The sequence below is a fragment of the Oryx dammah genome, unplaced genomic scaffold (assembly GCF_014754425.2).
Source record: "Oryx dammah isolate SB20612 unplaced genomic scaffold, SCBI_Odam_1.1 HiC_scaffold_19, whole genome shotgun sequence".
Lineage (NCBI taxonomy): Eukaryota > Metazoa > Chordata > Mammalia > Artiodactyla > Bovidae > Oryx > Oryx dammah.
This window is the reverse complement of record NW_024070203.1, coordinates 36,975,301-37,002,305: the sequence shown is the minus strand read 5'-3', so window position 1 is coordinate 37,002,305 and position 27,005 is coordinate 36,975,301. Positions and strand designations below refer to the sequence as shown.

The 27,005-nt window shown below is 39.6% G+C and overlaps 1 protein-coding gene across 2 annotated transcripts in view; it reads left to right on the top strand.

Annotated features, from left to right (window-relative positions):
- The window catches only part of TOX (thymocyte selection associated high mobility group box), a 305,616-nt gene that overhangs the window by 268,666 nt on the left and 9,945 nt on the right, over nt 1-27,005 (top strand). For both annotated transcript variants that reach the window (XM_040261269.1, XM_040261270.1), the window contains one exon: nt 5,620-5,700. In XM_040261269.1, coding sequence (XP_040117203.1) covers nt 5,620-5,700 — 81 coding nt within the window. The remainder of the gene's footprint in view (nt 1-5,619; nt 5,701-27,005) is intronic.

Here is a 27,005-nt window from a genome sequence, read left to right as displayed (position 1 = left end):
TAAATTAGAAGCAGCAGGGATATGAAGAGCCAGAATTATACTTACGAGGCAGCTGACAAATCCTCTGAGCCCGTGGAATCAAATCATTTACTCCTCATTGGTGCTCAAATACCCACTACAGAAGCGCTGCCAGGGCCTTCCCCCACCCCCGCCCCATATCTTATGATAAAATTTGGATTTTATGTCAACAATACTTAAGGTTAACTAAAATCCTGTTTTACCATAGCATTCACACATGTGTTTATCTTGGCCAATTCCTTATAAACATTAGGCATTTTCTCCAATTGTTTTAATGATAGGTGTAAAAGATATATAAAACAATTGTTCACTTAAAAACTGTAGAAGGTGAGGCAAGTTTATATTAATATTCATAAAAACTTGAAACGGCAGTTGGAAATACTATACCCAATGGTGAACATATTTCTAAATCACAGGTCTATATACCTATAATTAATTGGTACATAAATGGGGTTGTGGCACACCTTCCTGGTGTAAATACAGAGTACACATGGAAATACTCCATGCTGATACACAGAGAGAGCAGACATTTCACTTGAACGGTTCCATGACGTCAGCAGGGAGAGAATCTGAACGTAATACTCACTCAGGTCCATTGGGCTTTGTGTATTATTGGTAAACATGTTTCAGGAGGGCAGGTTATCTCTTTGTGTACCAAATCCTCTGTCCCCACTGATGCCCACCCTAATTTAGAACATGCAGTTTGGTGTTCTACCGTGAGTACCACACCCTTGCTGACTCACAGAGGAGAAACCTGAGACCAGGGATTATACACTCTATCGCAGGCATTTCCCAAGCACCTGCTATGTGCCAAACTGCCCTGCTGAAAGGGCTGCCCTGTGGTTTGGGGTCTGAATGAGGCATCCAAGGGAGATCGCATGTAACCAGGAGGGGCTGTTGCATAAACAGAGATAAATCTCAGATACCAAACCAGTTTGATTAGATATATGTATATATATGCCTGACACAAAAAATGCACACAATAGAAGCATATTTTAATACTTTTTTTGGTTTTGTAGCTTCTGTTCCTCACACCATGCAGGAACATAACAGATACTCACTATATTGTTAAGTATAATTGAATGACATTACACTCTCTTATCCTCATTTAATAAACTGACAGATGTATTTTGCAGCCATATTTTCAGATGAGGAGCTTGCTTCTGATCCCTACCATTCCAGAAACAGGTTACCCCATTATTGTGTAGACAATGTGTTTGCATTTGATGGATCCCAAAAAGAATCTATAGCAAAATTTTTGTCATGTTGTATAATGTTTTCAGTTCTCTGAATACCACTTTATAAAGTTCTCTGACTTCTGGAATGCTTAAGAAAATGCTGAGCAAGTTACACAAATGGAAATTTAACTGCATTTAAGAACTAAGTTCTGTGTAAACACAGATGCACTTGCTCTGACTGTCCCAAATAATAATAGCATTCAAAGATGCTGCAAACGTTAATTTCTCAAGTACTGTATATTACAGGGAAATGAGATTAAATTATTATTTCTTACATAACCATGTTTCTAAGCATTTTCTATAAATATGAAATTATACTGGGGAAAAACTGCATTTGAAGTTAACCAAAAAGAAAAGTGCCTTTAGTTTTGTAGTGTTTGAATAAAATCCAGAATTAGAAGAGCTGTGTTTTTTCTTATTATTACTGCAAAGAGTTGAATAAACTACAACTAGGGATTAACTAGGGACCAGAGCCAAAAAGAAGGAAGGAAGAAGGAATTAAATGGTATTTATAAGATTTTACTTTTCTATATAAGTTAGATGGATTGTTTGGGGAAGGAGCAGAAAGTGAAAAAAGCAAAATGACAGGTTGTATTAGAATGTTTTCTGTTTGAGTGCATCCGTAGTCACTGATACTGAATTGCTGATTTTAATTAGAGATTATTCACTTATAAAAATGTGTATACATGCTGGAATGTAGTGCAACTTAAAAAATGATTCATAGAATCACTAGGTTACATGAACAGAATTTGGATTCTCTAGAACTGCCATTTGAGGTATGTTTTAGTTTAGCCATTATATATATGTTTTAACTTAACTGCTGAGATGCAATCCTTAGATAGGGTATGGTAGCTTTCTTAGAATAACAAACCACAGCAACTAACTAAGGTAGGACAGGATGAATTCAAAAGTGTTTGGATGAGCTGGGGAAAATGATAAATGATGTATTATGATTTTTAAATCCTCATCTGGCCAACTTTGCACTTTATTTCAAACAGCTGTAGCCCATTTGGAAGCCATTTTGTAGTTCAGCTGAGTACTAATATTTACTGTGTGAATCACATTTCTTTAAAATATTTGTCTTTCCCTGAGAGAGAGAGAGAGACCATTTCTTTCCCAAACCTAACTTTGATGTAAATCAGACCCATCCCCTAGGTTAGAAGGTTTGATCATTGCAGTGGACTGCTACTGCAAATGCAGTCAGCGTCATCTTTGGTTTCTGCAAGTGAAAGAGTTTTCTCCATCCATAAATAGAGCTTTGAAACGTTTTTGTGGAACTTTTTACTGATGATTTTTAATTATCTGTTCTAAAGGAAGAATTTCAGTATGTGGAATTCTTACATGTTTTTTAATCATTCTCATATATTTGAGGTCCTTCTTCAGACATCTGCATCAAATACAGGATTCAGAAAGCATCCTTGTGCAATTTTAGAGGGTAGCATCACAAGGACATACAGGGTGAATAATATTTGAGCCATTAGCTAGTTCTCAAAGGTGGAGGTTCTAAATTACTGTAGGGGAAGCCACCTCAGATTTTAGTTCTGATCCAGGGTACCCCCCTTTAGACACAATTACAGAAACATACCTCCTGAAATCACCACCCTTTGAATCCTCCCTCTGAAGATCTGCAGCCATTCAGGGAAGAGCAGACCCATCAAGCCGTGTAATGTGACGTGATGAGTTTCCTCTTTCCTAAAGTGGTATTTAGGCACGTGTAGGATGATCCCACATAGCCGGTCATCAATAGCCGATAGGGAGCCATCTGGAGGAAACAGGGTGCTCTGAATGCTAGTCAGGAATCCCATAATGACATCGATCTCCCCTGAATCCAGGGGGCATACATCCAGCCTGAAACACACTGAGTTGCCGCCTTTCTCCCGGGGTTGTTAATAAATTTCAGGAAAGTTAACACCTTGTGGGATGTTAACCACTGGGAGCCCCACTGTAGTAATGCTGCTGTTTCTTCGATAGAAACCGAGGGCAAGAAGGATGATAGATGTTACAGTCGGGCCATCTGAATACTGTCTTACCTGTGCTACTTAGAAAATGAGGCTTCAGGCAATGCTGTGGACCCACGTGTGTAATATTTGCCTTTGGAAGCTAAATGAACCCTAGTTAGCTGTCCAAGGAGGTCACCTAGAGTAACATGAATAAAAAACATGATAGAAATGCTTCAAGTTTACAAAAGCGTACTGCCATCGAAGATATTTTTGTTAAATATTTGCTTCAAAGTCCTGAATAGGATTTCTGTCTGTGTGGGAGAAAAACCCTCTTGAAACAGTTTTAAGGTATTAAAAGTAAATGTAAACATTGTCAGTTTAAGGTCATTCATAATAAAAAGTATGTCTTGTGGAAGAGATTGGAGGGAGAACTACAAACAGAAATCTGTCTTTGAAGAAAGAAATAAATCAATCAAAAAGCAAGAGAGCTCCATATTTCCCATTCTGACTGAACCAAAGCATATGATATACATGAATCATACTGTTCAAAGACTTTGCTGGAATTTAGTGTTTATTTGTTTTCATATATGGGTGTCTAAAAAAGAATCTGAATTTGACTTCTAATAATTAGCTCAGTAAATTAAGAATTTTCCTGTAATTGAAAAAATTTTCCTGTAATTGATTGATTGACTTCTTACTAAAAAATTTCTTTTAAATTTCTTTAGTTCCATGTATTGTAAAGATGACACAATGATTGTGTGATACTATTGTATGAATTCATAATTGCCTTATTATAGTTGCCTTTATTATAATATACCAAAATGCCAAATATGAAAGACTAGGCTGAAGCGCTCCCTAAGGGAGAACAATGAGCACATTCATTTCATAGGGTCCTTTAAAATTCTGTTGACAAGGTTACTCATTTGTTTACTTTAAGTAAAATGTTCTGCTTTAATTAAAATATTTATGAGTAGGTAATATTTCTCACACCTTAAATTTCACAGTCGGGGACCGGCCTCAGCAAACCACCTTCCACATCAGAAACCATAAATTGACTTCTGCTGCTGACTTTGGTAGATATTTGGTCTTTACACATAATTTATATTTAATACTTTGACTAATTCTAAAGCCACTTTTCACACTGGCCGTGTCTGGTTTTGAGCTCAGCATTACAAAGTAGTAGCCAGGCCTCATTCCTTGCTGTAAAATTCAAGATGTGGGAAATTTAAAATAGTTGTATCGATGAAAATGCATCCAATGGTGAAAAACATATTGTTCTTTTGGGCTGATTTCAAAAGATTGACAAAAGCAGGCTCTAAAGCCTTGAAAGAATTACCTTAATGATAGCAGACAAAGTGTATTCACTTTGCTTATCTTTCATTTTCGACTCTAATAACTTTTTTTTTGTTAGCTTAGCGATGTGACCTTTCGCCTACCAGCAAGTTGTTTTTCAGTACTTTTGCTCAATTTAGGATGATTTTACTTGTATTTGCAAGATGATTTCCTATGAAAAATGAAAAGCTGCTATAAATTGAAACTCAATTCAGAACATTTTTACCTTTTCACACTGAGGCATCCACACATCCATACCATGTGTTTTTTTGTGTTTTCTGGAAAGGGCATGACCAGAGCAGACTACACGTCACGGCACATGTGCAGTCACGGCACATGTGCAGTCCGCAGCCACTCAGGGTCCCCAGCCCACTCCCAAATGTGACTTCGACTGCCATCACTGATTGCTGAGTCTTTGAAAATAGAACTTCAAGGCACAAAACTTTAAATTAGTGATGAACCTGCAAACTCCATAACTGTTTCTTTGATTAGCATGTTGAACTTTATTGATCATCTTTGGAATCTGTCCTTGTTTTTGTATTTAGCAAAGAGATATATGTCAGGATTTGAGTGCACTACAGCATTATCTGCCCCTTATATAAGTACGAATGGCTTCTTTTCTCACATGTGATTCCCTGAGAACTTGCAGCCATAGTATCTTTCACAGATTCTTTACCAGCTGAGCTATGAGGGAAGCTCTATATATGTCAGGATTTGAGTGCAGTATAACATTATCTGTTCCTTATATAAGTATGAATGGCTTCTTTACTCACATGTGGTTCCCTGGGAACCTCCAGCCATAGTATCTTTCCAAACCAACTGCCTCCACTCTCAGACTAACCCAGATATATCTCTTCATATGCTTTATGCAAAATGGGAAATTTTACCATTGTTAATCTTTTTATTATTTAATCTCTTGCCATACTTCTTAAAAACTTGTTTCAGTAAGAAAACACTATCTTTGGGGAGCTACGTATTATTGTATTGTGTGTGTGTGTGTGTGTGTGAACACACAATTATCATTCTGCATTCCACTTCTCTGGAAACAAAAGCAGATACACTTTCTAATTTAAGACTCTCTGTTGTTGCAGGTCTATAAAAAGAAAACAGAGGCTGCGAAGAAGGAGTACCTGAAGCAACTAGCAGCATACAGAGCCAGCCTGGTGTCCAAGGTAACGTGCAACTGTGTGGTCTTGGGACGGGTTATGGCCATCTCGTCTCAGACCATGATGGTCATTTGAAAGCACAAAAGATTACTTCAGCGTTTCTGCACAATCTCCTTTGCTGAAAAAGTAAATCCTAAGCAAAGCTGTATGTTATGGAAATATTTGTTCATACCTAGAGGACCAGAACAACCCTTGGGCCTTTAGTATAATGTTGCCTACCTGTGGATTACTTGTTTTGTGGGTTAGTTGCAGCACGTTCTTAATCCTGAGCCAGCTTTCTGTTTCACCACATTCCACTCTTTAAATGTATTCCACCCCCAGCACCTCGACCCCATCCCATTGGTCTTTGCTGAGGAGATGGCAACTGTCTTTAATTGTAGCCTCATTACAACATGATTAGGATGTATGCCTACCAAAATAAGCAAGCAGATGGGGGGAAGATGCATCATTTCATTTGAAAAAGAAAGCACCCCTTAAAAATATTTTATGCTTTGGAATATCTCAAATATGAACCCTTGCTATAATAAAAACTCAGGAGTTAACTCTGTTTGGTATTGGGTTATTAAATCTATATTTCCCTGTATAGATTTCTCAGGGAGTAGTCCCAGAGGCTACTGAGGCTGAGGCTGTGAAGACTGGACACTGTGTCATCCTAAGTCCAGATGTGGCTGGTATTTGGCTCAGCATCGGGTGAGGCTCTGGACTTCAGTCCATTCACCCACAAAAAATACTTTCTTTTATCCACAAATACCCAGTCCCCTTCCAACAACTGTAAAGTAATTATGTAAGTTACTTTTCCTTGGGGAATATGTATACTGAATATAAGATGTGCAGAAGAAAAAGGAGCACAAAATACAAATACATAAGAAATTTCATGGTCTCATGCAACCTGTTCCACTTCTAAAGTATGACATTGTGGGAAAACTGAATATTTATTATTTAACTTTAAAATTCCTACCTTGTCTGTATTACCTCCCTATGGATCTCACACTTTCTAATTTTTCTAAATCCTTTCACAGCTATTTGTATTTTCTGCTGATACCATTACAAATTTCAGTATAATTAAAGAGTTCATAGCATGTATATAAAATTACAGCAGAAAAACAAGGTGCAAAATACTATTTGTTGTTGTTTAGTTGTGTCTGACTCTTTGTGACCCCTTGAACTGCAGCATACCAGGCCTCCTGTCCTTCATTATCTCCCAAAGTTTGCTCAAACTCATGCCCATTGAGTCACTTGATGCTATCTAATCACCCATAGTCCCTTCTCCGCTTGCCCTCAGTCTTTCCCATCATTAGGGTCTTTTCCAGCGAGTCAGCTCTTGCATCAGGTGGCCAAAGTACTGGAGCTTCAGCTTCAACATCAGTCCTTCTAATGAATATTTAGGGTTTGATTGGTCCAATACTACTAGGTTGGTATAAAAGTAATTGCAGTTTTGGACCATGAATTTTAAATTATTATAACTAGGCTCAAACACATCTGTGTTAATCAAAATAGGAACCATTACCATCAACACATTTTTGCCAAAGAGAAATAAGTTTGTTTATTCCTGTAGCATAAAAGTGCATGTTGGGGATTCAGAAAACTCTTGGAATGCATTTTCCGCCTCCTGCTGGTTGTGGAAGTTGTTTTCCTGACAAAAAGTTGTCGGGATGCCTGAAGAAATGATAGTCGTGAGAAGTCAGGGGAATAAGGCGGATGAGGCAAAACGTCATAGCCCAATTCGTTCAACTTTTGAAGCATTGGTTGTGATGTGCAGTCGGGCATTGTCATAGAGAATAATTGGGTCCATTCTGTTAACCAATACTTGCTGCAGATGTTGCCATTTTCAGTACATCTCATTGATTTGCTGAGCATACTTCTCAGATGTAATGATTTTGCCAGGATTCAGAAAGCTGTAGTGGATCAGACTGGCAACAGACCACCGAACAGTGACCATAACCTTCTTTTGGTGAAAGTTTGATTTTGGGAAGTGCTTTCGAGCATCTTCTCTGTCCAGCACTGAGTTGGTCATCACCAGCTGTCATATAAAATCCACTTTTTATTGCACATCACAGTCCAATGGAGAAATTGTTCATTGTTTTTGCATAGAATAAGAGAAGACTTCAAAACTATTTTTTTGCCTTGTGGTCACCTCATGAGGCACCCACTTATTGAGCTTGTTTACCTGTCTGGTTTGTTTCAAATGCCAAATGACGATACAATGGTTGACATTGAGTTCTTCAGCAACTTCTCATGTAGTTGTAACAGGATCAGCTTCAATGATCCTCTCAACTGGTTGTTGTCAACTTCCAGTGGCAGGCCACTGTGGTGTTCATCTTCAAGACCCTCCTCTCCTTTGCAAAACTTGAACCACCACTGCACTGTATGTTCATTAGCAGTTCCTGGGTAAAATGCGTTGTTGATGTTGCTAATTGTCTCTGCTGTTTGACAATCCATTTTGAACTCGAATAAAAAACACTTCAATTTGCTTTTTGTCTAACATCATTTCTATAATCTAGAATAAATATAAAACAAACAGAAACTAATAACTCATTAGCAAAAACATCAAGTGAGAAATGAGCATTAAAATAATGTGTAACATAACCACATTTATTTAAGAATATATTCCAATATCATATAGCAAATTTCAAAACCTCAGTTACTTTTGCACCATCCTCATAAATCCATCCAACAGTTGGGTTATATAGTAACTTGGTATCATGCAGATTAATATACCCAAGAAGTAAGTTCAGTTCAGTTCAGTTTCACTCAGTTGTGTCCAACTCTATGCGACCCCATGAACCGCAGCACACCAGGCCTCCCTGTCCATCACCAACTCCCAGAGTTTACCCAAACTCAAGTCCATTGAGTTGGTGATGCCATCCAACCATCTCATCCTCTGTCAGTCCCTTCTCCTCCTGCCCTCAATCTTCCCCAGCATCAGGGTCTTTTCAAATGAGTCAGCACTTTGCATCAAGTGGCCAAAGTATTGGAGTTTCAGCTTCAGCATCAGTCCTTCCAATGAACACCCAGGATTGATCTCATTTAGGATAGACTGGTTGGATCTCCCTGCTGTCCAAGGGACTCTCAGGAGTCTTCTTCAACACCATAGTTCAAAAGCATCAATTCTTCGGCCCTCAGCTTTCTTTATAGTCCAACTTTCACATCCATACATGACTACTGGAAAAACCATAGCCTTGACTAGACTGACTTTTATTGGCAAAGTAATGTCTCTGCTTTTTAATCTGCTGTCTAGGTTGGTCATAACTTTCCTTCCAAGCAGCAAGTGTCTTTTAATTTCATGACAGCAATCACCATCTGCAGTGATTTTGGAGCCCAGAAAAATAAAGTCAGCCTCTGTTTCCACTGTTTCCCCATCTATTTGCCATGAAGTGATGGGACCGGATGCCATGATCTTCATTTTCTGAATGTTGAGTTTTAAGCCAACTTTTTCACTCTCCTCTTTCACTTTCATCAAGAGGTTTTTTGGTTCTTTTTCACTTTCTGCCATAAGGGTGGTGTCATCTGCATATCTGAGGTTATTGATATTTCTCCCAGCAATCTTGATTCCAGCTTGTGCTTCTTCCAGCCCAGCGTTTCTCATGATGTACTCTGTATATAAGTTGAATGAGCAGGGTGACAATATACAGCCTTGACATACTCCTTTTCCTATCTGGAACCAGTCTGTTGTTCCATGTCCTGTTCTAACTATTGCTTCCTGACCTGCATACAGGTTTCTCAAGAGGCAGGTCAGGTGGTCTGGTATTCCCATCTCTTTCAGAATTTTCCACAGTTTATTGTGATCCACACAGTCAAAGGCTTTGACATAGTCAATAAAGCAGAAATAGATGTTTTTCTGGAACTCTCTTGCTTTTTAAATGATCCAGCGGATGTTGGCAATTTGATCTCTGGTTCCTCTGCCTTTCCTGAAAGCAGCTTGAACATCTGGAAGTTCACGGTTCACATATTGCCAAAGCCTGGCTTGGAAAATTTTGAGCATTACTTTACTAGCGTGTGAGATGAGTGCAATTGTGCAATAGTTTGAGCATTCTTTGGCATTGCCTTTCTTATGTAAGGGGGCATGTGAATTCTTCTAGTTTCATCCAAGGTAAGTTTCTTCTTGAGCATTTTAAAGAGAAGTTTTAGTCAGGACATTTTACATGCAAGAAAATCAATACATAAAGTCTTGGTCCCAATACAAAACACTCTGGTTAATATTATGCAGATTGCCAGAATGCTATAGTACTGACTAAGCCTTTACTTTCAAAACAAGAGTTCTCAGATTTGCTCTTAGCTGCAACTTTTCTTGCTATTCATTCTCGGAGTTGCAACCCTCAGTACATGGCAATTTGTATAAATGTGGTGAATTGCCATTTCTACATTTAAAAAACCAAGCACTTTCTTTATAGCTTACTCTGACGTTTTTCTTCTCTTTGGCAGCAGGAATTTTGCTGGAGCTGGTGAATGTCTATTCATGTACAACTATCTGTTGTATCAATATGTATACAAATTGAAGAAAAGTTATAAACACCCTCTCCAGGTTAGAAAAATGGCCGTCTGGTGTTGGATATGAATGGGCTATTTGCAGTATAACCTTGCATGCACTCACAGAAAATTTACCGGCCTATTCACTGATTGCATGCAGAAGCTTATGTAAAAACCTATTGCTTTTCCATTTAAAATTATCACAAGGAAAATAACAGCCATTCATATTTACATATATATTTTCCTATGTTATTTTTAATAAGTTATAAATTATTTCTCTATTTTGAAAGAGCTAAAGATCCACACGCACAGTCATAAAAAATGCTACATGATAATAACAGTCATAATTCCAGGTAACTACAGTGTGCCAGCCAAGCTCTATCTTTCCCATTCATTCATTCATGCAATCATTTGGTAAATTTCCTTGGGCACGTAGTCTGTGCCAAGCACTGGGCCAGGCTTAGATGACACCTTTGACACAGGAAAATGGGCAGGTGCATCCCCCGCACTTAGCTTTCTTTTGTTCAGGGAGATCACTAGTGAAAATAGAAGTTCATAAATGACCGAGGTCTTTGTGAATCAAAGCCTACTGGGAAATAAAGGAAGGCATCTACCAGAATGGTCTACTGAGCCCTCTGAAGATGTGACACTGGAGCTGAGACAAGGGACGACAGGAGCTCATAAGACACAGAGGGCTCAGGACAGCTGGCCAGACAGTGCAGCACAGGCAGGCTCCAGGGACAAAAATACCTCCTCAGACTAAGGAAATCGGTGAGGCTGGAGCTGAGTAAACGGGGGAGGGTGGTTTGAGATGAAGCTGGGCTGGGAAGATGGTTAGTGGCCAAGTCACACAGGCCCTGCAGGTCAGTGAAAGGAGCTGGGTTTCATACTCTTGTACAAAGGGACACCACTGAGTGGGTTCCAGAAGGGGATGGCTTGATTGGATTTATATTTTAAAAGATAACGTGGCATCCCTTCTTTGTGGAATCTAAAAAGAAATGAGCTTACAAAACAGAAAGAGACTCATAGACTCAGAGAACGAATTTATAGTTGCCAGGGGAGGGATAGAGGGAAGGGATAGTTAGAGAGTTTGGGATCAATATGTATACAATGCTACATCTAAAATGTATAGCCAGCAAGGGCCTACTGCACAGGGAACTCTACTCAATGTCATGTGGCAGCCTGGATGGGAGGGAAGTTTCAGGGAGAGTGGATGCATGTATATGTATGGCTGAATCCCTTTGCTGTCCACCTGAAACAATCACATCATTGTTACCCAACTATATACCCTAATACAAAATAAAAAGTTAAAGGAAAAAAAAGATAACTTTATGTGAATGACTTCCCTCACTTCCCATATCTTATTCCTCAAAATAGGCCTGATTATTAACATTTCACAAAAGAGGAAAAGTATAACATAGGTAGCAAGTGCCTGAGCCCAGCACTTGACCTGCCTCCATCAGTCCTCATGCTGGGCTATTCTGTTCCCAGGTCCTGACTGTGCACCTCACCTGCTTCCCTGAAACATGCCCTGCCCAACAGGTCAGGTGTAACACCTACATTCTCTCTTCTCAGCTCACGTAAAGCACAGTCTATGTACAATATTGTGTTAGCTTAAGGTGTATAGCTGCTGCTGCTGCTAAGTCACTTCAGTCGTGTCCGACTCTGTGCGACCCCAGAGACAGCAGTCCATTAGGTTCCCCCGTCCCTGGGATTCTCCAGGCAAGAACACTGGAGTGGGTTGCCATTTTCTTCTCCAGTGCATAAAAGTGAAAAGTGAAAGTGAAGTCACTCAGTCGTGCCCGACTCCTAGCGACCCCATGGATTGCAGCCCGCCAGGCCTCTCCGTCCATGGGATTCTCCAGGCAAGAGTCCTAGAGTGGGTTGCCATTGCCTTCTCTAGGTGTATAGCAAAGTGATTCAATTATGTATATTTCTCAGGTTATTTTCTATTATAGGTTATTGTTGTTGTTCAATCACTCAATTGTGTCTGACTCTCTGTGACCCCCATGGACTGTAGCCTACCAGAATCCTCTGTTCCTGTGATTCTCTAGGCAAAAATACTGGAGTGGGTTGCCATTTCCTTCTCCAGGAGATCTGCCCAACCCAGGGATTGAACCCACATCTCCTGCATTGGCAGGCAGATTCTTTGCCACTGAGCCACCAGGGAAACCCATTATAGGTTATTGCAAGATATTAAATATAGTTCCACTTTATATAGCAAATCCCTGCTGCTTATCTTTTTAATGTATAGTAGTTTGTATCTATCATTCTCATACTTGTAATTTATACCCTTACCCCACTCCCTTTCCCCTTTCCCCAAAGTTTGTTTGCTAGGTTTGTGAGTCTATTTGTTTTGTATATAGAACCATTTCATTTTTTTTAGATTCCACTTATAAGTGATATCATACAATATTTGTCTTTTTCTGATGTAGTTCACTTAGTATGATACTCTCTAGGTCCATCCATGTTACTGCAAATGGCAATCTTTCATTCTCTTTGTAGCTGAGTACCATTCCATTATATATATATATATAATGGAATGCACATCTTCTTAAACCACTCATCTGTTAATGGGCTTTTGGACTGTTTCCATGTCTTGGCTTTTGCAAATAATGTTGCTGTGAACATTGGGGTATGTGTCTCTTTTTTCATTAGAGTTTTCATCTTTTCCAAATATATGCCCAGGAGTGGGGTTGCTGGATCATATGGTGGCTCTATTTTTAGTTTTTAAGGAACTTTCACATTGTTTCCCATAGTGACTGCACCAATTTACATTCCCACCAACAGGTTAGGAAGGTTCCCTTCTCTCCACACACTCTCCAGACTTTATTATCTGTAGACTTTTTGATAATGGCCATTCTGACTTATGTGAGATGATACTTCATTGTGGTTTTGATTTGCATCTCTATAATAATTAGCCATGTTGAGCATCTTTTCATGTGCCTGTTGGCCATCTATATGTCTTCTTTGTTTTTTTTTTTAATTTATTTATTTTAGTTGGAGGCTAATTACTTTACAGTATTGTAGTGGTTTTTGCCATACATTGATATGAATCAGCCATGGGTTTACATGTGTTCCCTATCCTGAACCCCCCTCCCACCTCCCTCCCCATCTCATCCCTCAGGGTCATCCCAGTGCACCAACCCTGAGCACTCTGTCTCATGCATCAAACCTAGACTGGCGATCTGTTTCATATATGATAATATACATGTTTCTATGCTATTCTCTCAGATCATCTCACCCTTGCCTTCTCCCACAGAGTCCAAAAGACTATTCTATACATCTGTGTCTCTTTTAATGTCTCACATACAGGGTTATTGTTACCATCTTTCTAAATTCCATATATATGTGTTAGTATACTGTATTGGTGTTTTTCTTTCTGGCTTACTTCACTCTGTATAATAGGCTCCAGTTTCATCCACTTCATTAGAACCAATTCAGATGTATTCTTTTTAATGGCTGAGTAATACTCCATTGTGTATATGTACCACAACTTCCTTATCCATTCGTCTGCTGATGGACATCTAGGTTGCTTCCATGTCCTGGCTATTATAAACAGTGCTGCGACGAACATTGGGGTACACGTGTCTCTTTCAGTTCTGGTTTCCTCAGTGTGTATGCCCAGCAGTGGGGTTGCTGGGTCATACGGCAGTTCTATTTCCAGTTTTTTAAGGAATCTCCACACTGTTCTCCATAGTGGCTGAATTAGTTTGCATTCCCACCAACAGTGTAAGAGGATTCCCTTTTCTCCACACCCTCTCCAGCATTTATTGCTTGTAGATTTTTGGATAGCAGCCATTCTGACTGGTGTGAGATGGTACCTCATTGTGGTTTTGATTTGCATTTCTCTGATAATGAGTGATGTTGAGCATCTTTTCATGTGTTTGTTAGCCATCTGTATGTCTTCTTTGGAGAAATGTCTGTTTGGTTCTTTGGCCCATTTTTTGATTGGGTTATTTATTTTTCTGGAATTGAGCTTCAGGAGTTGCTTGTATATTTTTGAGATTAGTTCTTTGTCAGTTGCTTCATTTGCTATTATTTTTTTCCCATTCTGAAGGCTGTCTTTTCACTTTGCTTATAGTTTCCTTCACTGTGCAAAAGCTTGTAAATTTAATTAGGTCCTATTTGTTTATTTTTGCTTTTATTTCCATTACTCTGGGAGGTGGGTCATAGAGGATCCTGCTGTGGTTTATGTTGGAGAGTGTTTTGCCTATGTTTTCCTCTAGGAGTTTTATAGTTTCTGGTCTTACATTTATATCCTTAATCCATTTTGCATTTATTTTTGTGTATGGTGTTAGAAAGTGTTCTAGTTTCATTCTTTTACAAGTGGTTGACCAGTTTTCCCAGCACCACTTGTTAAAGAGATTGTCTTTTCTCCATTGTATATTCTTGCCTCTTTCGTCAAAGATAAGGTGTCCATAGTTGTGTGGATTTATCTCTGGGCTTTCTGTTTTGTTCCATTTTTCTATATTTCTGTCTTTGTGCCAGTACCATACTGTCTTGATGACTGTACCTTTGTAGTAGAGCCTGAAGTCAGGCAGGTTGATTCCTCCTGTTCCACTCTTCTTTCTCAAGATTGCTTTGGCTGCTCGAGGTTTCTTGTATTTCCATACAAATTGTGAAATTATTTGTTCTAGTTCTGTGAAAATTACCGTTGGTAGCTTGATAGGGATTGCATTGAATCTATAGATTGCTTTGGATAGTGTACTCATTTTCACTATATTGATTCTTCCAATCCATGAACATGGTATATTTCTCCATCCATTTGTGTCCTCTTTGATTTCTTTCATCAATGTTTTGTATGTCTTCTTTGGAGAAATATCTATTTAGATTTTTGCCCATTTTTTGATTGGATTGTTTGGGGTTTTGATATTGAGTTGTATGAGCTGTTTGTTTATTTTAGACATTAACCTCTTATCAGTTTCATCATTTGCAAATATTATCTCCCATTCTATAGATTGTTTTTTTGTTTGTTGGTGGTTTCCTATGGTCCCTTTGTCAGTGAAATACTGTATTAGCCAAAACTCAGTGTCCATTTTCCTAAAATGTTGAGGCAAATTTGATTTCAGTTCAGTTCAGTTCAGTTGCTCAGTCATGTCTGACTCTTTGCGACCCCATGGACTGCAGCACGCCAGGCCTCCCATTGACTCAGTGGTGCCATGCAACTATCTCATCCTCTGTTGTCCCCTTCTCCTCCTGCCTTCAATCTTTCCCAGCATCGGGGTCTTTTTAAATGATGAAGACCATCTCCAAGAAAAAGAAATGCAAAAAAGGCAAAATGGCTGTCTGAGGAGGCCTTACAAATAGAAATGAAAAGAAGAGAAGCAAAAGACAAAGGAGAAAAGGAAAGATATACCCATTTGAATGCAGAGTTTCAAAGAATAGCAAGGAGAGATAAGAAATCCTTCCTTAGTGATCAGTGCAAAGAAATAGAGGAAAACAATAGAATGGGAAAGACTAGAGATCTCTTCAAGAAAATTAGAGATACCAAGGGAACGTCTCATGCAAAGATGGGCACAATAAAGGACAGAAATGGTATGGACATAACAGAAGCAAAAGATATTAAGAAGAGGTGGCAGAAATACATAGAAGAACTACACAAAAAAGATCTTCACGACTCAGATAATCACGATGGTGTGATCACTCACCTAGAGCCAGACATCCTGGAATGTGAAGTCAAGTGGGCCTTAGGAAGCATCACTATGAACAAAGCTAGTGGAGGTGATGGATTTCCAGGTGAGCTATTTCAAATCCTAAAAGATGATGCTGTGAAAGTGCTGCACTCAATATGCCAACAAATTTGGAAAACTCAGCAGTGGCCACAGGACTGGAAAAGGTCAGTTTTCATTCCAATCCCAAAGAAAGGCAATGCCAAAGAATGCTCAAAGTTGATTTACCCCTCCTTGATTTACTCATGCACATTTTGGTAGCAATGTTCATTTGTTTCATTCAGTGTGGCTTTGCATTCCTGGACCAGCAGCTCTTGCCCTCGCTAATGTGCAGGAGTGTCAGGTCAGCTACTTTTGGTGCTCTCACTCCAGGCCCTACTCTGCACATGAGCCAGGGATGCACGACACCTACCCCACATCAGGCACAGGGCTCGGTGCTGAGAGCCCAGTGATGAGCACAGCAGATCAAAGTAAATACTTGAGAGGCTTGAAAATATACTCGCTAAAATTAGCTGCTTCTTACAGAACATAATCAAAAAATAGAAACAGCCAGTGAACATTGGCTCCACCCATGAGACTGAGTCACAGGATTAACAATGTTCCTCTCCTCTCAATTGCATTTTCACTTAAATGAATTATATACCATCTAACCCAGCATATTAGTTAACATGACATCAGACCTGGACAAAAATTGAGATTAACCCCTCCCCCCCAAAAAAAACTCAGTCGTAGTAGCATATTCTGACCTTCGTACTTGAAAATGACAATACAGACACACTCCCAGCTGGACACTGAATTTTCTTCAGAAACAAAAATACAAATGGCACCTTGCTATCAAGTAGATACTATGTGACACATGCTGTGCTTGGTATTTTACGTATATTTCTATTTATCATCACAATAACCCTACAAAGTAAGATTTAGCCCCATTTTCTGTACAGTCTCTAGGCAGAGACTATATGACTTGAAGTCTAAGAGACCAAGTAGAGGCTGGTAGTTGCAGAGGGAGAGCTCAGACCCCTCACTCTCTCCTTCCAAAGCTTGTAGGCTTTTCTCTACCCTGAGTGACTGTCAAGTTTTATATCTTTAGACCTGCAACCTCTTATCCTCAGTAAAATTCTATGCCAACTCTTACAAATTAGCTAGCCAAGAGTAAAGCTGTTCTGGTTAAATGAAGCTGGAGTTGAGGGATAGAAGGCTGCTTACCACCAGAGGCTGGCCCTAGACCCTCAAAGGACTCTGGGGCCTGCAGAGTGTTTGAAGAGCTCCCCTCTGTGCCATGCTGTTTAGCTGCACACATGCTTTGCCTGTTCATGTGGAACCAGTGACAGACCTTCCCACAGTTAGATGTGCTTGGTGACAGGCCACTCTACCATGGAAAAACATGCGTATTGAGGGTCACAGGAAAGGGATCATTGGGTGCTGCAGACACAGGCTGGATTAGACCTGGATGAACTAACTTTTCAGTTTTACACTCTATAAAGAGAGAAGTTAGAGAGATTTCAGAGGAAAGAGTTACCAAGCGGTTGAAAGAGAGGGCAGGAGATAGTAGCAGAGAAGAGTGGATTTGACATGAAAGATATGGGCATGTTCACCCCATGACAGGTGTCAGGCATGGGCAGCGATTCCAGAACAAGAATGGATATTACCATGTCACCCTAGAGGAATTTAATCTGAATAGGGAGCATTACCAAACTCTTAGATTGTTTAGGCAAACAATTTCTTTCCATTGAGAAATTTAAAAGCAGGAAGCAAAGGTTTATAAATAAGTTCTGGAGAAGATCTTGACGGCTTCTTCAGCATCTGTGCTTCCACAGGCACCAAGGGGAACATTAAAGAACCTCCGAGGCACCACCAATGTTGCACAGAAAGAGTCCTCAGAGGGCAGAAATATCCCCAGGCACTCAGGGCAGCTCCATCTGGGTTCAGATTCCAGATTTCTCACTTCCTAACTGCTTGCCTTTATGCCCGTTTTTCAGCTATTTCAAGTCTCAGTTTACTCGTGTATCAAATAGTAGATAATGGGATCATTAGCTTTCATTATTTTATAAAAATAAAATAGTAAACTCTTATATAAACTGCATGGTTTGACACCTTGAACACAGGAAAGTACTTAATAAATACCAGCAATTATTATTATTATCAAGTTTATTTTTAACATTATTGATAGGTGCACAAAGAACTAGGGAAGTTTTGTGTATGATTCAGGATTTAGCTGGATCATATTCTAGGTGTCTACACAGCTGCTTTGATATAAAGAAATTTTCTAAGTGGCATTAACATAAGAAAAATTTGCTTCATAGATATATTCTTTTATGAAGATAAGAAATGATGTAAACATTTTAAAAAAAATCACCTATGTGGGTTCCTTAATTGAAATGGTCTTTATGACCCTTTAATCGAGGAAGCCTACAGTCTGAGGACTAAGAATATATGCCATTGTGGAGCCTATGGCTTCTGGGCTGGAGTGGTTTTACATGCTACTTAAGGTCACTGGAGGACTCCCCTGGTGGCTCAAACAGTCTACAATGCAGGAGACCCGGGTTCAAGCCCTGGGTTGGGAAGATCCCCTGGAGAAGGAAATGGCAACCCACTCCAGTACTATTGCCTGGGAAATCTCATAGACAGAGGAGCCTGGTGGGCTACAGTCTATGGGGTCCCAAAGAGTCAGACACGACTGAGTGACTTCACTTTCACTTTCACTTAAGGTCATTTGGGGTTGGTCTAAGTAAAGCTTAAGGAATCAGAGTTTTTACATAGACTCAGAAACTCCTCTACCTGAGTCTCAACAGATTGAAAAACAATGTATAACTTTAAAGCAATTGGAACTAGTTTCATTTTACCACATAGACCAGAATTAATATTCCCGAAATGAGTGTTGCATTTAAAGGTGTCACTTAGGGAGGCTACAAACTTATTTTATTATTGCCCCCAGAGTTCAAAAGATTTTTGAAACTTCTCTTTTAGAACTATACTCAGCAAATTATGAGCCACTAGCAAATCAATCTTGAAACATTGTTTTAACACCTCATTCTTTTTCTCAAATATCACCCATGTACATCACACAGTCTTGGCTTCCAGTGACTATTAGCTGTTTCCAGAAAACAAATTCACCACCCAAAGACAGAGAGCTGGCTAAGGATATGTAAAGCAGCATCTCACGGGTGCTGGGGAGAATCCTGTAGGGAAGTTCCCAGATATTTATTCCAAGTAAAAGCAGCATTATTGAAATAATAAGCATACAGCTGCTCAGAAGTCCCAGCCTGGAAAGAGACAGCATTTGGACAAGTATGTTCTGGTATGTTCAGTATAAGTAATCAGATTCATGACTTCAAGGTCACATCAAGTTGGAGATTTTGTCTCCAATTTGAGCCAAAACTTACAGAGTTGATGGAATCTTTTTATAATGTACGATAAAGGACAATGTTGAACTAAATTCGATAAGAGTGCCTGATGAACTATGGATGGAGGTTCGTGACATTGTACAGGAGACAGGAATCAAGACCATCCCCAAGAAAAAGAAATGCAAAAAAGCAAAATGGTTGTCTGAGGAGGCCTTACAAATAGCTGTGAAAACAAGGGAAGTGAAAAGCAAAGGAGAAAAGGAAAGATGTATACATTTGAATGCAGAGTTCCAAAGAATAACAAGGAGAGATAAGAAATCCTTCCTCAGCAATCAATGCAAAGAAATAGAGGAAAACAATAGAATGGGAAAGACTAGAGATCTCTTCAAGAAAATTAGAGATACCAAGGGAACATGGTAAGATGGGCTCAATAAAGGACAGAAATGGTATGGACTTAACAGAAGCAGAAGATATTAAGAAGAGGTGGCAAGAATACACAGAAGAACTGTACAAAAAAGATGTTCATGACCCAGATAATCATGATGGTGTGATCACTCACCTAGAGCCAGACGTCCTGGAATGTGAAGTCAAGTGGGCCTTAGGAAGCATCATTATGAACAAAGCTAGTGGAGGAGATGGAATTCCAGTTGAGCTATTTCAAGTCCTGAAAGATGATGCTGTGAAAGTGCTGCACTCAATATGCCAGCAAATTTGGAAAACTCAGCAGTGGCCACAGGACTGGAAAAGGTCAGTTTCCAATCCCAAAGAAAGGCAATGCCATAGAATGCTCAAATTACCACACAATTGCACTCATCTCACATGCTAGTAAAGTAATGCTCAAAATTCTCCAAGCCAGGCTTCAGCGATATGTAAATCATGAACTTCCAGATGTTCAAGCTGGTTTTAGGAAAGGCAGAGGAACCAGAGATCAAATTGCCAACATCCGCTGGATCGTCGAAAAAGCAAGAGTTCCAAGAAAACATCTATTTCTGCTTTATCAACTATGCCAAAGCTTTTGACTGTGTGGATCACAGTAAACTGTGGAAAATTCTGAAAGAGATGGGAATGCCAGACCACCTGACCTGCCTCTTGAGAAATCTATATGCAGGTCAGGAAGCAATAGTTAGAACTGATCATGGAACAACAGACTGGTTCCAAATAGGAAAAGGAGTACGTCAAGGCTGTATATTGTCACCCTGCTTATTTAACTTATATGCAGAGTACATCATGAGAAACGCTGGGCTGGAGGAAGCACAAGCTGGAATCAAGATTGCCGGGAGAAATATCAATATCAACACCACTCTTATGGCAGAAAGCAAAGAAGAACTAAAGAACCTCTTGATGAAAATGAAAGAGAAGAGTGAAAAAGATGGCTTAAAGCTCAACATTCAGAAAACTAAGATCATGGCATCCGGTCCCATCACTTCATGGCAAATAGATGGGGAAACAGTGGAAACAGTGTTTATGTTTTTGGGTTCCAAAATTACTGCAGATAGTGACTGCAGCCATGAAATTAAAAGATGCTTCCTCCTTGGAAGGAAAGTTATGACCAACCTAGACAGCAGATTAAAAAGCAGAGACATTACTTTGCCAACAAATGTCCATCTATCTAGTCAAGGCTGTGGTTTTCCCAGTGGCATGTATGGATGTGAGAGTTGGACTGTGAAAAAAGCTGAGGGCCAAAGAATTGATGCTTTTGAACTGTAGTGCTGGAGAAGACTCTTGAGAGTCCCTTGGATTGCAAGGAGATCCAACTAGTCCATCCTAAAGGAGATCAGTCCTGGGTGTTCATTGGAAGGACTGATGTTGAAGCTGAAACTCCAATATTTTGGCCACCTCATGCAAAGAGCTGACTCATTTGAAAAGACCCTGATGCTGGGAAAGATTGAGGGCAGGAGGAGAAGGGGATGACAGAGGATGAGATGGTTGGATGGCATCACTGATTTGATGGACATGGGTTTCGGTGGACCCTGGGATTTGGTGATGCACAGGGAGGCCTGGCGTGCTGCAGTTCATGGGGTCGCAAGAGTTGGACATGATTGAGCGACTGAACTGAACCGAACTAAAGTAAGAAAATTCTCAGTCTATTGCCATGACCAATAATAAATACAATCCTCAGTTCAATTAAAAGGGACTAAATTCAAAACAAATCATTTCTTCTTAGAAGATGAGAGTAACTTATAGAATTCATGCCAAGGAGAGCTATTGAGACACTCTGAATTTGAAAATAGGATGGATCAATTTATGACTGTTCACATAAAATTTGCAGCTCTGTAAACCCAGATCATGATTTAAAGATAATAAAATCTCATGCTTCAGGGTGTAAGCTAATCACCTGCAAGTACCAAGAAGAATTTTCCTTGCAGAAGTAACAATGCGCAATTGACTAAGTGCATAAATTTTGTTTAATTTCCAATGCATCATGTATTGGTCAGTGCTGGAAACAAGAATCAAATTAGATGGACTATTAATCTGATTTGGTTCAGCAACTCCTATATTGTTGCATCCACTGAGCTTTATGTCTTATGTTTATGCTTTGCTATTTTAAATAACAATTGCTTTGTCAATCTTTCATTTTTATAGCACTTATCATCCTAGAAAGGGAGCATTTATACACTATGCAATATTATCTTCATAATACAAAGTAAATGGGATTGAAATTATCTCGGGCAATCAACAACTTGATTAATACGAAGTAGTTTGATGTTTATAGAGTTGTATCCTTTGTGAAAGACTACTGGAAAGACCCAAAACGTCTCTCCTTGCCCCCTTCCCTGAACACACACACACACCATTTTGCTTATAGAAAACATCTTTTAGAATCAGTGGCCCAAAAGAAAGCAGGAACTAGAACTTACTCATAATCCAGTAACAAGTACACACTCACCCCCATGAAAATGTCACATTCAAGGGCTGATTTTCAGTTGTGTATACACTGACAGAATTACATTTAGCAGGTGACTGACACAAAACACACACCACTAAGTAAAAGTGGTTAATGCATTTGGAATTAGAAACAAATTGAAATGATTTTGTTTGAATGAGAAAGTAATTCTAGTTTCTGAATGGAAGGCATAATGATCTTCATGTACAATATCATTATTTGCAAAATGAGATCGCAGAAGAATCTGACATGACTTAGCAACTAAAGCAACAACAACAAGCCTTGCTTTCATAGTTTAATTTGAAGAAAATGATGGTGAGAGTGTATTAAACTTAGGATTTCTTCATATTTCCATTTAATCAGCTTATGAATTCATGACACTTTGCTATGGAAGATGAACTTGTTTGGCCTGTCTTCCAAAACAGTGAAACAATTCTGTGTCTGTTGATTAGTCTGATTAAGAATTAATGAGAAGTGAGGCCCAACCAAGTTTTTCCCCTGCCTAAATGAGTGGATCTCTACATAAAGATACAAATTCTCAAGATAGGGGTGAAACACAGTAAGCTTTCCTGCTTCTTGCCGTCCATCCCGGCCCAGTGGGGAGCAGAGCCCACGGGATCCAACTAAACAGCAAAGCTAGGCTTGTAATCTCCCACTTCTTCCAAAAGAGTGTGGTTCATGATGAGAGCAGACAGTAAAGAGCAATCTGATATTCTGTGAGTTTTCAAAGATTTGAAAACCTACTCCTTAGAAAGAGGAATGGCATGTCTCGTCAGGAGTCTCAGCAAGGGCAACAGTGACTGCTCCCAGTATTGTTCAAGGACAGTCATTCAGTCACTCAGCAAATATGTTTGTCTTCTCTGTACTTGGCACTGTAACAGATGCATGAGACACACAAGATTCTAGTCCCAACCTTTAAACAATCCTTTCCTGGGAATTCCCTGGTGGTCCAGTGGTTAGGATTCAGCACTGTCACTGCCAGGGCCCAGTTTCAGTCCCTAGTGGGGGAAGTAAGATCCCGCAAGCCATGCAGCCCCCCAAAAAACATCCTTTCCTGATGGTGCAGGATATTATGGTGAAGAGAGAATGCAGGAAGAGAACCCCAATGGAGTGCCTGCCATGTTTAGGCACATGGCTAGTTTCATTATTTCTCTTGTTATATTCAGCGACTTCAAAAGTGTAGGGAAAACATGTAACTTCCCCAAAATTTTTCTCTGTGTGTGTTAAAAATTGTTTCAAATGTTGTCTAAATCCTTAGTTTTGGAAATCTGTTTGACTTGTTATAGTCCTTGTAGTGATTAAAAAATACTACTCTTTCAAAATAAGCTTAATGGTACTGATCTCTTCATGCTTTAGAATGCAGAAGACAAATGACAAACAAATGTCTGAATAGACAAAATGTTTTGTGTTTCAGTTCAGTTCAGTAGCTCAGTCACATCCGACTCTTTCCAACCCCATGGACTGCAGCACACCAGGCTTCCCTGTCTATCACCAACTCCCGGAGCTTATTCAAACTCATGTCCATCAAGTCAGTGATGCCATCCAACCATCTCATCCTCTGTCGTCCCCTTCTCCTCCTGCCCTCAATCTTTCCCAGCATCAGGGTCTTTTCCAATGAGTCACTTCTTCACATCAGATGATCAAAGGATTAGAGTTTCAGCTTCAGCATCAGTCCTTCCAGTGAATATTCAGGACTGATCTTCTTTAGGATGGACTGGTTGGATCTCCTTGCAGTCCAAGAGACTTTCAAGAGTCTTCTCCAACAGTACAGTTTGAAAGCATCAACTCTTGGGTGCTCAGCTTTCTTTATGATCCAACTGTCACATCCATACATGACTACATGGAAAAACCATAACTTTGACTAGACAGACCTTTGTCGGCAAAGTAATGTCTCTGCTTTTTAATATGCTGTCTAGGTTGGTCATAACTTTCCTTCCAAGGAGCAAGCATCTTTTAATTTCATGGCTGCAATCACCATCTGCAGTGATCTTGGAACCCAAAGACATAAACACTGTTTCCCCATCTATTTGCCATGAAGTGATGGGACCAGATGCCATGATCTTCGTTTTCTGAATGTTGAGCTTTAAGCCAACTTTTTCACTCTCCTCTCACTTTCATCAAGATGCTCTTTAGTTCTTCTTTGCTTTCTGCCATAAGAGTGGTGTCATCTGCGTATCTGAGATTATTGATATTTCTCCCGGGGGTCTTGATTTTGTGTTTAGTTACCATGAGAAAAGAGAATCTTCTCAAAGTTGGCAATGAAGTGTCTCAAGTAGGTTTCTGTCTGTGTCTGTGTGTCTGTCTTTATCTCTACACAGTTTAGAAAGTGAAATTCAGGAGAATTTGATTCGTGGTTTATTTTGAATTTTGCTTTACTGTGTCTAAAGAAAAGTGAAAGTGTTAGTCGCTCAGTCATGTCCGACTCTTTGCAGTTCCATGGACTGTAGCCTACCAGGTTCCTCTGTCCATGGAATTCTCTAGGCAAGAATACTGGAGTTGGTTGCCATTCCTTTCTCCAGGGTATCTTCTCTACCCAGGGATCACACCTGGGCTCCTGGATTGCAGGCAAATTCTTTACTGTCTGAGCCACCAGGGAAGCCCTATGCCTTAGCAATTCTAGGCTACAGTTGAGAAGTTACCAATTTGCTAATTCCTTCAGGAAATTGTGTCACTGTTCTTGGCCTAGAATATGAAATTCTCTATACAGATAGTATTCTGGTAAACATGAAACAAAGGATAATTTTGATATTATACCTAGACGGATGTAATTTAAGTATGTATTTGGGGGCAATACAAATTAGTTTATTTGAGGCAAGAGATATGACTATTCAAATCTAAATGTATGTTCTATTTGTCATTTTAGATATGTTTGTGTAATTTATTAATTCATCTTCTGAATTAGTTTCCAATTGAACACTATTTCAGTGAAATTACCCACTGAGTAAAGACTTCTCTCGTAGTCCCTCGGAAATTCGCAGTGTGCATTATACACTGAAGGCTCTGACAAGTCCCGCAGGAGAGGAGCCTCCTAGCCTCCCTTGACCCAGTGCTCTTCCCACACATATTTTGTCATGGAAACTTGTTTTTGAAGGACATTTATTTTTCCACAGACCCCTCTAATACAGTTTGGAAACTGTGTCGGGGGCAAAGTCCCTAAAACTTTTTTTGTCCCTAAAACTGCTCACCAGGACTGACGCCAAAACTGCTCACCAGGACTGACTTCTGGTCCATGAAGCCAGCCCACCTGCTTGCTGAGTGTCTGTACTAACTGTACTAACTACAGTTAGTGATTTCTAAATGTAACATAAGTACTGGCCTGGCCAAAAATTCATTTGGCTTTTTTCCATAAGATGGTACCTAAAAACCTGGACAAACTTTTCAGCCAACCCAAAATAGCACCTTTAGGCTTGTTTAAATATTGTTGGAATGCCTAAGATGAATGTATGAACGTATCTGAACATGTCTTTTTGTCTTCACATACACACACATGTGCACGCACATGCTCAGGATACCTATCTACTGCTCTGTGCACATCGTGTCACTAGATAATGATGTGATTATTGGCTCCAGAAATAAAAAGTGAGAATGTTTTACAATGACATGTATTTTATAATTTTGATAGTATAGGAATTGTGAGTGATTTTTCTTCTGTTTAAAAAATTAAAGCAACTATAAAACAAAAAGGAAGATGCACTAACATATATTGATTTTTGTAGCTCTCTTGGTTGTTGTGTGATTGTTCCCTTCCTGTATGAAGCTGGCACAGTGTGTGACTAAATATGAAATTAGCCCTTCCACAACTGGGAAAAGAAGTGAGAATGCAAGACAATGAAAACACTTACCCACATGACTTAAACACACAGACAACAAGTACATAATCTTCTTGGCATATATGGGATGATTTTTGAGGCGTATCACTGCAGTCTATGTTATTCTGATGTAAAACAAGTCACTGTTTACACAGCCTGAGTTAACCCATTTGACCTTTTCCTTTAATTGTTCACTGCTCTGCATACCAGCAATAAGAATTTTTAAATGGAGGCAAAAAAAAAGAAAGAAAATGACAGAAGTTTTTTTTTTTTTTAAATCATTTGAAAGTTCCTTTTAGGTACTACATTTAGTAAAACTCTTTTGATCCAAAGCCTTCCCTTGAAAATTTTTGTGAACAATTTTTGTTTCATGTTAATGCAGAAGAGTCAATGTCTACTAGAAAACTCTATCACTACTAACACAGAAGAATATAATGAGAAGGTTCTTTGGAGGAGCTTGAATTCTTTAGGGCTCACCTTACTATCTACTCTGCATGGAGTAATCAGGGTCTCGCAGGACCCCACAGCTCCATGGTTGATGTATTTTTAGAGATGTCATTCATGTCTTTCCTATGCAGAGAGTATGTGAGGCCACCAGTCCAGCACCCCAGCCTGGCCTCCTGCAGTCAGCACACATAATACATAACCGTTCTTCCTGTGGCTCTCACTCAATCCCCTCCACTGTGGGGAGGAAACGAGTTGTGTTGCTGGCTGACTTGTGCAGTGAAGTCCCTGCATGGGGTTTCCTGTCACCGTGTGTGGTGAACCAGGCTCCTGAAAGTGCCTGAGCTGCCCAGAGACTGAGCATTGGGCGCCCAGGAAGGCCCTGCTATTCTGGGTAACAAGAGGCTCGCGTTGACTTATTGATGGAAGAAGCATGACATCAGAGGCACTGAATAAAGGCACAGATGCATCTTCAAGACCTTATTTTGACCAAGTGACTTTTTTCTCCGGAAGGAAATTTGGGCATCTTCTTTCTCCACCTGGTTTCACTCTTTACCATTTGTTTTGCAGTCTCTTCCTCTCAGCAAAAGTAGGAGGCAGATTCATGCCCAAGAAGAAACACCTTGGGGTTCACTCTTGATACTTTTCAACTTCCACTGAAATGTCTAGTTTTTAAGTCAATTTAAAAGGT